The sequence below is a fragment of the Solea solea genome, chromosome 2 (assembly GCF_958295425.1).
Source record: "Solea solea chromosome 2, fSolSol10.1, whole genome shotgun sequence".
Taxonomy (NCBI): domain Eukaryota; kingdom Metazoa; phylum Chordata; class Actinopteri; order Pleuronectiformes; family Soleidae; genus Solea; species Solea solea.
In genome coordinates, this window is record NC_081135.1 from 5,195,210 (window position 1) to 5,212,512 (window position 17,303).

A 17,303-nucleotide genomic window follows, 5' to 3' on the forward strand; every position below is an offset into this window, starting at 1 on the left:
TCTGCAAAGTGCACAATGCTCTCATCTGCTTATCTAGATTTATTTAGTCTCTCTGCTATGCACACACTTAAACACACACACACACACACACACACACACACAGGGTTTGCACAACTGTCCTTTTAAGGACACGCATTTACTTCCAGCCTCAACAAGCACCATCCCCTAACCTTGACCATTAATGTCAAACCCTTCAAAACTTAGCGCCCCCACAACTTCACCAGTTCATCAGAAATTAAGTTCTGGGTCTCCATGAGGACGGGCTGGTCCTCACAAGGTCAGTGTTTAGGCCAGACAAGGTCCGAAAGAGGTGACAAATACAAGTCCACACAAACACACACAGTTCTTTAAACCAGGGGATGCACATACAACTGCGGATTAAACCAACTGAGCTCACAACAGGGATCAACCACGCAGCAGTAACACGCACAGCTGCACATGATGATGATGATGATGAAGATGGTGGTGGTAGTGGCGAGGCTGTTAACTCTGTCTCCACTTCCCAAAAGCAGCGTCCGCGCGTCGGCGGCGGAATTAAGGGTGACCGCGTGCGCGCTGAGCCAAACAATTCGTGTCTGCGGGGAAGACACGCGCCACACACGCACGCGCGCACGCACGCAGCACAGCAACATATGCCCACTTGCCTGTGTCGCTCTCCAACTTGCTCCCCGTGGACGCCAAGCCCCGTCCGTCGGCTCCACACCGCGCGGCTTCCTCCTCCACTCTGCGTCTCGCCGCGCGCCGTACACGAGTGGATGGAGGGGAGGCGGCGGCGGAGCGCGGAGGAGAGAGGAGCTGTCCAATCAGCGGGAGAGAGAGAGAGAAACAGAGAGAGAGAGAGAGTGGGAACCAATGAGAGTGTAGGCGGAGGCTGATGCTGCTGTGTGACACTGTGTTGCTGATGATTAGTATTTATTTATTGTGTTGATTATTTATAAAAGTAAAGTGTCAAAAATTAAACCCTATGATTTTTGCGCTTTGAAGGAAAATGAAGAAGCAGATCTCTGAGGTCCAGTGTGTGAGCAATAGTGACATCTAATGTTGACACTGCACCACAGGGAGGACTCAGTGAACTATGGTGGCCTTCACATATCACAAAGGATGTCATTCTTTTCAAGAACAATAACAATAATAATAATAATAATAATAAATAAAAATACAGAATGAAATACACTGACTCTTTGACTTGTTTCTGCCTCAGTGCCCTGACCCAGCACTTTGGCCGCAGGTTGTCTCTCTGTCCTTCTGTCCAATTGTTTTTGTGGACATGATGTCTCAAAAACACCTCCAAGCGTTCAACTAGACCAAAAAATGAACTGGTTAGAATTTGATGGTCACTTTCAAGGTCACTGTGACTTCACTAAACTATATATGGATTATGGAGTATATAGATTAAGTAAGTCACCCGTGTATAGCACACAGGTGGAAAGGAATATTATCCAATCACCTCATCATTACCTCATCATGATGAGTCCTTCATAACAACATAAATAACCTTCTTCCATAAAATCCACCACCATGTTTCGACAGTAGCCCATAAAGGACATTTCAAAAAATCCAATGTACTGTAACTGTACTTATTATTTATTATTTACTTTGTAATCCAACTATCGTATCAAACTATTCCTGGGTAGTTGGTTGTGGGTTTACTTTCACTTGTCATGGTCAAAAACACTGAGCCCTATAACCATAAGGGTAGCCCATGGTCAAGAGGAAGGGAATTGAGCTCAGAAGCAAAAGGTTGCTGGTTCAATCTTGGGAGTGGCCAGTGCTCCTGGAAAAATTCACCATCACTAATTATTGTGTGTACAAAAATGTCTCATTCCTAATTTTATGCTATATGAAGGCTACTGCAGGTTTCTTCTACACTTTTTTAGGTGCATAGTGAGATGAGAGACATTCAGATGAATAAATCCTACAAACTTAATCCTTTAAATATCACACAAGCTTCCACTCTCAGAGTGACAAGACAATTACAGCAAACAACAGTGTGTGCTCTGCGTCATGTCATGGTTTGAGGTGTTGTCTTGTCTTCATCTCACTTTTTTAGGAAGTATTTTTTTGGGACTGCAAACCTGGTACAGGTACTTTTTTTTAGTACCTGCTCTGGTGAGGTTCCAAGCGTGCTGAGCAGGTACCTAAACCGTGCCGTGCCGTGCTCAGGCGAGGCGGGACCAGAGTGGATAAGGGCCATAAGGTGAGCTTTGCCTTTTCTGCTGCGGTTTCATGTATCTGTGTGAAAACCATTACATGTGTGAAACGAATCCCTTCAGAGTCATTATGAAGAACATGTGGAATATCTGCAGAGGCTTAATGTACATATGGGTGTACGGTTATTGATTTAAGACACTTGGAAAAAGGCTTTGGTGACACTAAGAGACAATGGACCTCCACACTAGGTGGCTCACATGAATATGAAAGTCTTACTATTTGCTTTATTATTTGTTGTTGCCTGTTGCATCTGTTTGGTAGGTTTGTCGGGAGCGATAACAATTAAAAAATGTACAAAATTGTATTTGCTCTCAACTGTCAAAGACAAAAAAAAACATTATGAGGGGAAAGAAAAGCCCAATTAAGAACATGCCAAACAGCATTCCTGTAAAAGATGCTGAATTATTGACTGCTCAACCTTTTTCCCCATGTGAAGGGAAGTGTTAGCACAGGCAACACTGAATTTGTAAAGCCATCAATTTTCTGACAACAGAGTATAGCTTTTTTGTTTTTTTGCTGGCGTTATTAACATCGCAGTATATTCTCTTTGCAGCCAATTACCTGGTCTGTTCATGCTGTAACTGAGAGGAGGGAAAAAATATGTCAAAGGTGACAAAAGCAGCCTAATGGAAAAATCTGTAACCCTTACAACAGGCCTGCTCAATCAGTGGGAAATCAATATGACTTTCGCCAAAGAGGTCTCAGCTGGACTGTGTTATCTAGGTAGGCTATACATCAAACTAGCCAGCCATACAAACGGGGGACACAGCTAAGTAGCTTTAGCAGCTCCTCCTCTGTGTCTGTGCTGATTGAATAGTCATATGTTGTGGAGTTCATGAAACTTTATTTCACACTAGGGAAATGGGGGGAAAAAAGGGGAAAAAATCATCTTTATTCAGACACAAACCAAAGCTGACACCCATTCGTTCAAAGAAAAACTTTCAGAACATTTTCAGAATAAAAAGCCTGTTTAAATCAGTCAGCAAATAATAATGTGATATGCATAGTAAGTGACATCCAAGGACAAAGTGTCCACTTTCCATTTCTGTGCACACCAGGTGCAAACAGTCAGCATCAAACAAAGCTAGATATTAATGAAAGAGCAGAAGTATGGTTTTAAAACTCAGTACAAAACAAGAAAAACAAACGCTAAATTAAATCAGAGCGGTTCAGTTCATCTCTCCATGGACACTGTTGTGAAATTACATGTGGTCAACGCTGTCGAGTTAATAATGGGCTGGATTCACATCTTCATCGTCGTCATCGTAGTATCTATTCCTCTTTATCTGCTCCTCCACCGTCAGATCCTCGTCGTCATCGGACCACAGAGAAGCTCCTTCTCTGCCTGTGCTGTCACCGATCTCCTCTCCCGTTTTATCGGCACTTTCTCTCGCCTCCATCCCGAAATCCAAAAGGTCATCCAGCGCTGACGCTGATGTCGTCGTCATTGTCTCCGCGGCAGATCGACTCAAGGTGTTCGATGTGAAACTGGATAGCAGGCTGGAGTTGCTCGTACTGAGGACGGCGAAGATGTCCTCGAGGAAGCTCGATGTGCCAGTCGTCGGCTCGCTGGCTTCGCTCGTGTGAGCAGACGCTCCCTCGACCGTCTCTGCGAAGAGAAAAGTGTCTGCGTAGCAGTCTGTGGCTTCAGTACATTTGGCACCCGCTGGCACAAACGCATCATCTCTCTGTGCCAGCTGCAGCACTTCACTTGGCATCCATTTTGATTCTTCACAGTCATCAGCCTGGAAGAAATCTGTTTCTCTCGTTGTATCCGACACAACAACCGTCTGTTTGTTGTCTTCCGTCTCACTAAGCTCTTGAAAAAGGACTTCCTCGTTAATCTGTGTCTGACGAATGTTATTATTATTATTGTTGTTGTTGTTGTTGCAGTTTGCGTTGTGTTCTGCCGTCACCTTCTCATCCATTAACGTCTCCTTTGCACCCTCCGCATTGTTCGCCCCTCTGTCCATCTCCTCCTGTTTTTCCCCCTCACCTGCCGCACTCTCCGTCTGCCCCGCGTTTCCATTTACTGCCTTTCCTATACTTTCCTCCAGCACTGCTCCACCATCACCTTGTTCTCGCTCTGCCTCTCCAGGCCGCACTTCAGAGTCCATTTCGGAAGCCACTTGTGCTGTGGCCTCAGGGCCGCTGTTTAATTCTTTAGTTTCTTGAGTGTGAGCAACACTCACCGGCTCCTCAGTGACTGCCACAAGGGAGACAGGGATCTCCTCAGACTTTCCCCCATTCTCTGTTAAATAGACACTCTCCTGCACCTTGTCATTTTCCTGGGGTCCATTTTGTACTTTAGCTCCAGGAATAGCAGTCTCTTTCAACGAAGCCTTTGCAGGATCATTTCCCTCAACCGAGCCCTCCTTAGGGGGCCACAACGGCTTCACCAACTTCAATTCATCCTCTATAGTGAATTCTTTCTTTGGCTGATCTGTTTGTGGAGGCCACACTACAGAAATCTTACTTGCGGGCTTTTTGTTTTCCTCCAGTGTTTTGCTTACATCGTAATCCTGAGTGACTAATGGGCTGTGAACGGCGGAATATCTGGAATCCATGACTTTCTTCTCAGGTGATGGCGATTTGACATTTGTCTTGTTGTTGGAGTTCTGCTGGTTCTTATCACTCCAGAGTTCTTTGTGTGGTTTCTGTCCAAATCCTTCGTCGTAATTTCCTTTGGACTTGAACAGTTGTTTGTAATGTGGTTTGCAGTACATCCGTCCATGGAGAGAGGCATAGTTGCCAAGGCTATCAGGAAAAGAGACAAGAAGGTTAAAATAGTGTAAAATGAAACAACAACGCTGTGGGCTCTGTGAGATAGCCTCACCTCAGTTTGCCTCTGCAGTGTTCACAACGAAAGCAGCTTCTATGGAAGGTTTGTTTGTCTGCGATCAGGGACTCCATGGGGTAGACCCTCTTCCGACACACCCTGCACAGTTCGGACTCTGGAATTCGAGTTTTCTGCACAAGAAAGAGGAGGCAACAGTTTATTTAACAACAATTTTCTGTTTTCAAAAGGGAGTTTCGCCCAAAGCAACCAGGCAATTTTGGTGTAAATGAGTGCATAAAACAGATAAGAGAGATGAGGAATTGGTCTGTTTTACACTGAATTAGTTTCAGTTAATTGCTAATGTAAATCAGAGCAGTGGGTATCCGTGCTGTTTTTAATTTGTGTCCTTTTAACAACAAACACTGTCTTTCAGTGTTTATTTGCCATTATAAATGTGGACATAAGGACTTTTCATTTGCATATTTCTTTTAACATTAAAATGTTCTTTTGAGTTTGAATCAAAACCAGAAAATAACTAAGTACATTAATAACAAACATAGCCATATGGAAGTCATGTGACTAATTAGCTGTGGCAGCAAAATCATCACTGAGTGTTTTAGAGCTATGCTTTTTCAACTTCTCCCAGTTAAACATCTTTTTTTTTTGTCACTGCAAAATAAAACGTGTATTTTTTTTGCCACATGCAAATTAATGTAGATTAGTGCAAATGTTGATTACAGTTCCACATGCAGTAGGTTGATAAAGTTAGCAAAGTTTATAATGAATTATAATAAACTTGAGTTGAAATTTACATTTCCTATTTTCCCTGTAACTGCTATTATAGCATGAGGAATTTATAGTAAATAGCTATGATAATACTACTATTATTACTACTACTACTAATAATAATAATAATCAGTATTAAAGGGAAGTACAGCAATAAAAAAACTGAAATAAACCAAATAACATGTTGTGTATAGTGATTACTGTCAGAATTAGAAATTGACTTGAATGTTTAACTTGTCTTTACAACACATTTGTCAGACAACTGTGCAAATTTCTAAAAATGTTATTTATCTGCATGAACTTCATGTCAAACTCCAACCACCGAAACGAAACGCATCAAAACTCCTGTTTTCTTCTCACTGCAAGCAGCTCTGTGCTGTGTCACAGTCAAAACAGCATCCATCACACAGCAGGAGGAATATTAATTCAATATGTTCGCATCGCTGCCAGCCTCACACATCATAGGCAGGAGTAAACAGGACAAACAGTGTAACCTGTGAATATTAAAAGGTGTCAAACTGCTGCTGCCTTAACTGTGAGCTGCTTCGAGCATTAAGGGTGAGACATTGCAAACAAAACACATCAAAGGAAATCACGAGACATAAATAACAGTGTCAGAGCAACAGTGTTAATGCTTCTTTTCTTTCCACAAAATGCTTTTTTCAAACCGAGCATGTTAAACACACCGTCACGCTTGTTTAGCATCCCTCATGCCGCACAGCTCAGTTTACCCGACATGACGGTCTCCTGGTGGTGGGTCACGATCTGCGAGGTCCTTTGCTCCGTGACACTGAATCCCAGGTTCTGGAAAACTCCTTGGCCCTCAGCCCATGACTCCTGGAAGCTTCTGAGCAGCTCCTCGCTGGAGGCCTCGGGGAGCATGTCCACTGTTGGAACCTTGCCTCTCACCACGTCAGCGTAGGACGGAGGGTTGCCACGGGTCACGGAGCTCCCAGAATGCATCTCACTCCTTACCTCCCTCATTATATTTCCGGTGTCGTCAATGCTGCAGAATTGCTCGGTGACTGATGTGGTTTCGGACTGATCCACTGGCCTGCAATAAACCGACTCTGGTTCTCTTCTTTCTATTTGTTCTCTCAGCTCTCGTGCTGCCTGTGAGCTGTGCTCTCCTGTCTCAAACACATCCTTTATCGCTTTGACATTAAACGTAGGGATTTCGTCAGTTTTTGGAGTATGTGGTTCCGCCTCTGCGTCCTCTGTATCGCTCCCAAGCCTTTCTGAAATGACAATAGGTTCCTTCCTGGAAAACAATTTTGGTTTTGGAGACTCAAATCTGTTCACCAGTTTAGTTAGGTCAATTTTTGGAAGATCCTCCTTCATGAGATCTATAATCACAGCTTCGGCGCCCTCCTCAGCATCAGCTCCCAGACGTTCGGGAATATCAATGGGATCCTTCCGAATGTAACTCTTGATCACCTCAGCTTTTTGAGCATCTTCAAAGAAAGACTTCTTGTCCCTGACTGTTGTCATGGAGTCCACCATCTCGGCTACATCTGCCAACTCCTCATCTATGGGCGTTCCCCGGTCACTAAATGGGGATGATTGCTCTCTTTCTGCTGCAAAGTACTCTGGTAGTGCTGCAGGAGGTGGTGGGGTGACGCCGTGAGAGAGCTTTGAGGTCGTGTCCCGGAGTTTTATCAGCTTTTCTGAGCGGCTCAGGGTTGGAGAGGGTGTGGCCCTGCTGAAGGTAGAGGTGGGCGTGTATGACTTACGAGGAGGAGGCGGCGGCGTCCCGACAGATTTGTATGGCGGAGGGGAAGGTGTCACTCTGAGTGGTGAGTCCACCCTCCTGGATTCTATACTAATGAAAGTGGGTGATGGCGTGCGGATGGTTGCTAAAGGAGAGGCCACTCTGTGATCAGACTTCTCACTCAGGTCCTGATGGACTCTGCTCCCACGAAGTGACATTTTCTCTCCGACCACTTTCTGTTCAGTTTTAGACACACTAGCACTAGTCTTTGACAACTTTGCGGTGAATACACTCTTGTCTGGTTTTGGAAGCACAGGCTGTGGTGCTGGGGGTTGCTCCTCTTCCTGCTTTTCAACAGATTTCAAGTTGTCCTCCAAAAATCGGAACTTGGTTTGAACAATATTCTTCACATACACCAACATCTCCTTCAACTTTTTCTTACTTTGCTGTTTGGCAATTTCCCTTAGATTATTTTTCTCATCCAAGCCTATCACCCATTCAGCGAGTTCACTTATAATCATCGTGACAGTTTTGGTGTCTATTATGCTTGGTGCACCCTGGAGCTCCTCTATTTGAATGAGCAGCTTCTGCATAACATTACATTTCTCTGAATCTGTGATTTCTTTAGCACACGCTTCTTCTGTATGGGCCATTTTCCCTACGCCTTTCCCTGACACAAATTTAGGCTCGCCTTTTGAATTTCCAACCTTTATCTGGATTTTATTCGTCTCCGCTGCTTGTTGCTTCATCTGCCGTGTGTGCATCTGAACAGCCTCTTGCTTCTGCAGGCTCTGCTGTGCCCTGTTTTCCATCACGACCACCTCCTCGTGCCTTTGAACGTGCTCTGCCTTCATGCTCTGCTGACTGTGGGAGACAGATAATTGGCCTTGTCCTTGATGAGTTGCTGCAGACGTTATCTTTGTCACCTTAGGCATTAACACAGTAACAGATGGTGACAGCGTCACTTCAGTCTCATTTCTGTGCACCTGCTTTGCCTTTTTCGCATGAACCTCCACTCCGGCTTCCTTCACGGGCGAGGTCACCTGACTCTTCTTTTCCTTCACTTTCATTTCTGTTTCCATCTCAACTCTAGCTGACGTGTGATGCTTGCTTTCCTGGGTCACTTTTGTCTCACTCTTCTGTGATATGCAACATGTTTCTTGCTGTAAATGCACGTCACTTTTCATTGCATCCTTTTGTACCACAGTGTCACTTTTCTCTTCTTTCTTATCTGTCGGTATTTTAAAGGTTTTCACCTTGAAACCTGGAGTTACTTTTGGAATTTTAGTAGGTAGAGAGGGGCTCTTTTTTCCCTCCTGTGTCACGGGTACATTAATATTCTTTACATCTTTAGCTTTCACTGTGACAGAAGCCTGGCTTTGAAGATTTTCCTGGACAGCACTTGTGGCAGTGCTGAGCTCCTTTACTGAAGAAGTGACCACGTTTGAATGTGACTCTACTTCAGCCTTTGAGACCACGCGATGAGACTGAGAAAGAGAAACAGTCTGATGTTTGGATGCCGTTTGATTCTTTTTTACAGAATCAGCTGAGGCAAGTGTGTTTTCTGAGAGATGCTCTTTTGAAACCTGCTTTTTTTCCACGGACACGTTTGAAGATCCAGGGCCTGATTTCTTATTTACCACAGAGATCAAGGGCTTGCTCATGGGAATCTGGGAAGGGGTTTTCTTTGCAGGTGTGAGTTGTGCCAATGTTTCTTTTTTTGAAATTGTCTTAGCTTCCTCCATCTTTTCTGTTGTCTCTTGCATAACCATTGTTTTCTCAGTACTCTGTGCTGACATAGGCTCAGCACTGGCAGTAGAGGAGGGTATATTAGGGGGTGGAGAGGTGGGAGTTGTGACTATACTCCTCTCCAGGTCCTCTTTCTCCTTCTGTAGGCGATACTTTTCCTCTGCAAGCATGAGAGGGGTTTTAAATTTGCGGGCAAATGTTCGAGCCTTCGGAGCTGGAGCAGGCTCAGGAGGAGGAGGCAGTTTGATCGGTGGGACAAAGACTTTCTCTTTTTGCACTGGTTTTACAACTGGGATGTTTGTGATTTTTGTCGCTGACACTGCTGTTGATTCAGACTGAATTTGTTTGCTTGTTTCAATCCTTTGGATGGTTTCCTTTTTCACTTCTTGTGATTTTGCTTCTTCTTTACAGACGGCTGACACTGTTTTTTCTTGATCAGGAGGCAACTGAGTTGGTGGTGTTGGTGGTGGTGGTGGCGTTGGTTGGTTTTTCTGCCATTTGGGCCTTACTTTTATGGGTTGCTTCTGCGTTTCAGGTTGTGTGGGCACTTTGAATAAATGCTTGCTGATGGGTTTGCCCACTTTTACAGAGGGAGGCGGAGGCATCGCATAAAGCTCTTGCTGCGAGGGGGGCGGAGGGAGAATATCCTGGCCACCTACTGAGGGTGGGGGTGGAGGAGGAGGAGGAGGGAGGAAAAGTTCAGACTCTGACTTTATGCTCTCCATGGGAGGTGGAGGTGGTGGCGGTGGGAGATCACTGTCCTGCATGGTAAAAGGTCGGGACGAGGGTAATGTTGGATTCTCCGACACTGGCGATGGTGGTGGAGGGAGGGAAAACTCTGACTCTGACCGTGGAGGTGGGGAAGAAGGGGGAGGTGGGAAATGAATTTCTGGTCTTCCTTTTTTGATCATCCCCTTCCCTCTCACTTCAAGGTCAGACTGATCATCCTTCTTCTTTTTAATGTTTGTTTTTTCTGCGAGAGCCTTATTCTCCGTCTGCTTTTGAGATGTTGAGACTTGTTCTGACACCTTTACATTTTGCTTATGCGTAACGCTTTTCTCCGTCACTGTCGTCTGCACCTGCTTGATTGTCTTTGTTTCGCACATCTTCTTTGAAATCTTCGTCTGCGATGTGTTTTTCGTCTCCTTTATCATTTTCACATCAGCTGCTTGAGTCTCTGTTTGATCATTATCAGTCATTTGTTTAGTCTTTATCATAACAGGCTTAGGAGCTTGTATGTTCTGAGGGGGCAAAGCTTTTTGTTTCTGTTCTTTTATGTTCTTCTGCTGAGAGGCCCCTGTGGTATTATCTGTTTTGGCTACAGTAACTGAGTGGCTCTCTTGGGTTATTACCTGTGTTTTTACTGATTTGCTTTCGTTGTGCCTCTGCGCGTGCCTCTGTGACTCACTGCTCTGAGAGAGGTTTTTCACAGCGGGGGCTGGATTGACTCCTGCACTATCACACGTTGCTTCATGCACACATTCATGCTCCCCTTGCTTTGCAGTTAATGGATTTTTCACGGGCACTTTTGTTTTCTTGTGGGAATACATACGTTTTGGATTTGAATATTGTTTTCGTTGCATCAAACACTTTATTGCCCCTTGCACATCTCCTTTTACTACCTCCTCTTTTTCTACCTGCATTGTCTCCTGTCCTTCATAAAGAGACTTTATAGATGTTTTTACATCTCCCTCGATGCTTCCCCTGCGCTGCATTTTTGAAGACATTGTCGGCTCAAGCAAAAGCTGGATCGTGCCTTTGACATCACCTTGTTCGCTTACTTGATGCTGGTAAACCTTTTTATCATTTGAGGCTTCATGTAAACTTTGCATGGCAGTGTAGATGTCTCCTTTCACAATCTCCTCTTTCTCCAGTTCTTTTACAGCTTGCTGCGCTTCCTCCAGGGATCTCAGGGTCCCTTTGATGTCACCTGGCACTAAATCTTCAACTGTAACTGTTTTAGTGGTTGAAGATTTCTCAAGCGACTCGAGAGCACTTCTGATGTCTCCCCTGACGATTTCCGGCTTTTCCATGTCTTTGGCTTGATGCTGGGCCTCCTCCAGAGACCTTAGAGTTGTCGGTAAGTCTCCCTTCACCACCTCCTCTTTCTCTATAACCACCTTCTGATTGATAGCTTGGGACAGGGAATCTAAGGCTGCACTGAGGTCACCTTTAACGATATCTTTTTCCTCCAGGTTTTTGTAGGTGACAGTAGGCTCTGTCATGAAGACTTTAACAGTGCTGTTTACGTCTCCAGGAACTATGTCATCCTTAGCTACAGTGCGACCAACCTGCTGCTGTTTCTTCCGCAGCAGGATTTTAGTCTCTTCAATGTCACCTCCTATGATATGCTCCTTTTCCACTTGTTCCTGGGATTCATTATACTCACTCTGAAGCTGTGTCAGGTAATCCATAGCTCCCGACTCAATGCATGTGGTGTAAAAACTGACATTACCCCTTTCTGTGTCCCCCACCTTTATCCTTTTAGAGCCTTCTCCGCCTGAATTGGAGAGCAGACGATGAAGAGTTCTGCTGACATTTCCTTGAATAATATCCTCTTTCTCCATACTAGCCCTCTCACCTTTATTTAACAGGGAATAGATAGTCATCCTCACATCTCCTTTCTCATCCTCTTGAATCAGAATACCACGCTTGGAGGAGCCTTCATTCTTGAGCAGATTGTTTATGGCCTCTTGAATGTCACCATGGATAATTTCCTCTCTTTCGACATTGATTCCCCTTTCCTGGTTTAACAGCTGTTTCACTGTGGTGTTGATGTGCCCCCGCTCCTCCTCATCAATTGTTATCCCCCTTTCAGTGGTCTCCCTACAGTTCAGGAGGTTCATCATTATATTGCTTAGATCCCCTCTGATAATCTCTTCTTTTTGGATTTGTGGACAATCCTGATTCATGAGTTTATACTTTGCCATGCGGACATCACCAATCTCATCCGTCTCAATAAGGATGCCTATGGAGTCCACCATTTTCTGACAGTATAGCTCATGGAGTGTCTCTTTGATACTCTTACCTATTATTTCTGTTTTTTCAACACTGCTCTCATTGAATTCATGGAATGGAGTCGTCTCAAATAGCCATGTTGTTGTCTTCACGTCGGCCTGTGGGATTTCCTCCTTTGTCACTGTCAGCTCGGTGCCATCAGTCTCTTTGATACTATCAAGCGGCTGCTTTTCAAAGAGCCAAACAGACTGTTTGACATCCCCTTTCATTACTTCTTCCTTTGTCACTCTCTCCAAATCATCATATTCAACTCCTTCACCATGGATCTCATCCATTGTGCGTGTTTCAAACATCCATGTGGCAGATCTCACGTCGCCTTTTTGGATTTCACTCACACTAACAGTTCTGATGTACTTTTGAGACATTTCATCAGTCTCAAAACGCTCTGTGTTTGTCTTCACATCACCACCTTGAATATCAGCAACTGTTTTTGACCTGACTTTTATTTCCTCTGTAATTTCATCCAGAGGCTGTGTTTCAAATCTCCATCTGGCAGAGTTAACGCTTCCCGTGTTGATACCTTCCTCTGTCACAGCTTTAATCACATAGACCTCCTCGGAATCTCTAATTGAATCCAGTGGCTTTGTTTCAAACAGCCACCGGGCACCCACTACATCCCCTCTCATGATTTCCTCCTTGGTAACTGTAGTTACTTCATGATAATGGCCTTCCTTGTCACGGATGGCATACAGTGGCTGAGATTCAAACATCATAGTGTAATTTTTCACGTCTCCCTTTTCTATTTCATCTCTGAAGATACTTGTGATATTACTGTGTTTTGAGATGTCAGTCTCGCTGGATTTCTCTTTAATTTGATCCAGAGTGTATGTCTCAAAAATAAAGCGGCCTTTGTCAACATCACCTCCCTGAACATCGGTAACAGTACGAATCTCCCTAGCCTCTGTGACATCATCGTGGATGGCATCCATTGGCTGATTCTCAAACATCCAGGTGTTATTGACCACATTTCCCCTCTGGATGTCCTCGGCCTGCTGCGTCTTCAGCCTCTGCATTGTCTCCTTGGAGGTGGAGCTCATGATGTCTGAGGAGCGATTCTCAAAGATGTATTTCATCCTCGAGACGTCGCCTGAATGGACGTCAATTTCTGTGACCCTCCTGAAAGAACTGCTGTCCTCGCCTGTGATGTTTTCAAGATTCTCTGTTTCAAAGAGGAAGCGAGCAAGTCGCACATCTTTCCCTTGGATGTCGTCTTGTTTTACAGTGCATGTTTTCAGAACGGTCTCGGACTCAGAGTGATCACGTATGTTGTCAAGTGTCTGGGTCTCAAAGAGCCAAGTGCACGTTTTGACGTCACCTCTCTGCACTTCCTTTACATCTGACTCATTGTGTTCCACTTTTTCATACAGGACATCCATGGGCTGAGTCTCAAAGAGCCACCTACAAGTCTTCACGTCTCCCTTTTCTATCTCAATTTCCTCTTTAGTTTTGTGCTCTTCATCCTCAAAATTACTGAAACATTTTATGGAATCAAGTGGTTGAGTTTCAAACAACCACTGAGCCGTTTTAACGTCACCTGACTCAATCTCCTGCTTGGATATACCTTTAATGATCTGAAATTTATTGATGCTGTCATCAAATTGATCAATAGGATGTGTTTCAAACATCCATCTACAGCTGTGCACATCACCCTTCACAATCTCTTCACGCCTCACGGTCCTCACCTCATGGTAATGGCCAGAGCTGTCTTGCATTGCATACATAGGAGTAGATTCAAAAAGAACTTTGTTGGATTTGACAGAACCGCTTGTGACACCTTCAATTTGAATTTTCTGTGTTCCTTCACATTTGCTTAAATCCATACTTTCAAATCTTTCTTTATAGTTTGTCACGTCTCCTTTATCAAGCTCTTCAATGTTCACAGTCCTTGTAACTTCTTTCTTCTCCTCTCTTATATTCTCCAATGGCTGGCTTTCAAAGACCCACTTCTGATGCCTTACATCACCCTTTTCTTCTTCAGATGCAACCATTTTCTTAAGTTTTCCCACTTCCAGGAGTTCTTTCAAGTTTTCCATGGGGACTGTTTCAAACAGATGTTTTGCTGATTGAACATCACCTCCTATAATCTCCTCAGAGGGTATAGGTTGATCATTAGTGTTGTCCTTTAGAGTATCCATGGACTGGGTTTCAAAAACCTGGCAGTGTTTTCTTACATCAGCTCCAATTATTTCTTCTCTTTGATTTCTGGAAGTCTCCCATTCCTCATCCTTAATGGTGTCGAGAGTCCTAGTCTCAAAAAGCCATCTACCTTTATTCACACTTCCTTGAATGTCCTCCATAGAAATACCACATATCAGCTTTACATTTGCAGGGTCTTTGCTGATCATATCCAGAGGCTGGGTTTCAAACATCCACCGTGATGTCTTCACATCACCCTTCTCAGTCTCCTCCTTGCGTATTGTGGTGATCTCCAGCATCTCTCCAGAATCCCCCCTGATGACACACATGGGCTGTGTCTCAAACCTGCGAGTGGTCGTTTTTACATCCCCCTTAATCTCCTCTAGCTCAGACTTGAGGTTCAGAAAGTGGCTTTCCTCAATGGTTTCTGTTTTGCCAAGGGAATCTAGATGCTGGGTCTCAAAGAGATACCTGGCAGTTTTGACATCCCCTCCTGTGATGTCCTTGGTGACAACAGCATCTGCCTCCAGCTCATCTTCTTGGTAGATCTTATTCAGGTAATCGAGTGGCTGAGTCTCAAAAAGCCATGTAGCAGTGCGAACATCTCCTCTCGCAAGATCAGTCAATTTTCCTGACTGCTCAGTCGAATCAGTTGTCTCTGTCCCTAGAGCATCCATGTGCTTGGTTTCAAACATCCATGCTGTGTGTCTGACGTCTTTGCCAGCAATAATTTCCTGCTGAGCAATATTCCTCACCTCATCCTCATCTGGGGTTTCATCTTTGATGGTATCTAGTGGCTTGTTTTCAAACATCCAGCGCATGGACTGCACTTCTCCCTTGAGGATCTCTTCCCACTCCACTGACTCCCTGTCAGGACTCGAGCATCTACTTGAACTGTTTCCGTCGTTTTCAAAAATGTAGCGCGCCTGCTGGACGTCACCCACCATCTCTTCACTTTGCAAATCCTTTTGTTCGGCTTCAGTCAGCTGACTCAAGTAGTCCGCTTCGAGGTTCTTGCGGACCTCTGGGTGAATATGTTTATAGAGGCGCTTCACTTCGGCCATGCTCTTGTGTTTGAAGTGCTGTTCTTTACCAGTGCACTTCTGTTGGTAGACTTGTTCATGAGGTTGGGAAGAGATAGCATACTCTGAAACGCTCTGTGATTCCTGCAGCAGGTTTGAGGGTGGGGGAGGAAAATGGTCAGTCACCTCATGAGCCACTGATGTAGTAGATGCAACTGATGATGCAGTGGCGGTCTTTACAGTGGAGGAAGTTTCGTAGCTTGTCACTGCTGAAGCTTTAGAGGACTGGTGTATTGGCCCCCACTGAAACTGGTTGAAGTCGACATCAACCTTTGGTGTGTTTTTTTGTTAAGGAAAGAAGGACATTGTGTTGAAGTTAAAAATGAATGTCATTTTTCAGATGTGGGTCATAAAATGATCAGAAACGGAAGCCTTACAAAGTAATTCAGGAAATAATGTCCATCTTACCTTATCCTATCTTACATTTTTAATGTGAAATAATTATTATAATCAAGTTCAGAATAAAGCTGTAAAGGAAACTAATCTTTAAGCTCGTCAGATCTTGAGTCTGACGTAGACGTTTTGGTGATGCAATAATCTGCATCACAAGATCACTTTAACTGCAGATATTAATGTGTGACCATGATTTAGACTACATTTTCCCCTTGACGCTATGAAAAAACTGCAGAATTTGGCTGTGTAATGACATGCAGTCTTTTATCCTTTCCAATTTATTTCCCATCAACTCATAGTGTGCACAATTTCTTTTTGATGATTTCATGATGGGACCCCCATCATCATCCTGATACACCATCAAAAACCAAAACTACCCTCTATTTAGACAAACAGACAGCATCATTACCTTGATTTCCTTGGCTGGTGCTGCTTCCTCAATAGTTTTTTCATACTGTTGCTTCAAAGCCTGAGTGGAAACCTTTGGTAGGTCCTCTCCTCCAACAAGCATAACTGAATTAGACACAAGAAGAAGGCTGCCTCATTAAGTCATTCACAGTGAGGAAGCTCAGGGGGATTAGGAAAAGAAATAAATCATTTCATTAAAATCCTGAGTAGTTTTCATTTTCGGAAACCATGCAGCGGTGATTGCCCAATTTCCACTTTCCAATGTTTTACCTTTCTGACTCTGTCCTGATTAGATTTGCTACTATATGCAATGAATGGAAAATCATCTGTGCTTCAACTCATTTTCATAGCTCATCCCTTATTCACCAACAGAGGGAATGATCATTAATTTACAGGACCAAGGCAGTGCTCTGATAAGAAAAATGTGCAAATTACAAAAAAAAAAAAAAAAAGCAAAGGCAGAACAACCTGGTTCATTGTAATGATCCCCATAACTGCATGCCATGTTTTGCTGGAATCTTTGATCATGGATCACCTGTAGAAGAGATAGTAGCACATGATTAGTACTCTGTGAACACAACAGTCTATGCTTATAATTAAAAGTTTCAATCTGGATGCTATTATGCAATTTATTCTAATAATATTTAGAATAATAATATTTCTAAAACCTGTATCCAGTCAGTTTTAAGACAGTGATATTGCAGAGTTATATTTTTTTCAATTCCAACTGGTATACATCTAACCACTGAGAATAAGTGTTGTTGATAATGTGAAAGTAAAAATATTAAAACAAGTGAATGTGCACAGCTGGGACCTTCCTCAAATCTTTAAACTGTCTGACCGATTTCCTAATCTGCGTCCTCAAGTGGTGATGAGGTAATTTATGCTCTCTCTCATCTTTTGTACAATAATGCATGTCAATCACACTGATGTCCACTCATATGTGGGGTGCTTAATCTTCTAGTTTCCCACTAAATCAGGGGTGTCAAACTCATTTTTGTTCAGGGGCCACATACAGCACAATTTGATC

At 43.8% G+C, this 17,303-nt stretch overlaps 1 protein-coding gene across 2 annotated transcripts in view; it reads right to left on the minus strand.

Annotated features, from left to right (window-relative positions):
- Positions 1-4,828: 4,828 nt before the first annotated feature.
- xirp2a (xin actin binding repeat containing 2a) overlaps positions 4,829-17,303 on the minus strand; it is a 55,424-nt gene continuing 42,949 nt past the window's right edge. For both annotated transcript variants that reach the window (XM_058612334.1, XM_058612335.1), the window contains 5 exons: positions 16,742-16,808; positions 16,275-16,378; positions 6,508-15,742; positions 5,048-5,181; positions 4,829-4,968 (listed from right to left, as the gene is read on the minus strand). In XM_058612334.1, coding sequence (XP_058468317.1) covers positions 5,087-5,181; positions 6,508-15,742; positions 16,275-16,378; positions 16,742-16,808 — 9,501 coding nt within the window. In that variant the 3' untranslated portion in view covers positions 4,829-4,968; positions 5,048-5,086. The remainder of the gene's footprint in view (positions 4,969-5,047; positions 5,182-6,507; positions 15,743-16,274; positions 16,379-16,741; positions 16,809-17,303) is intronic.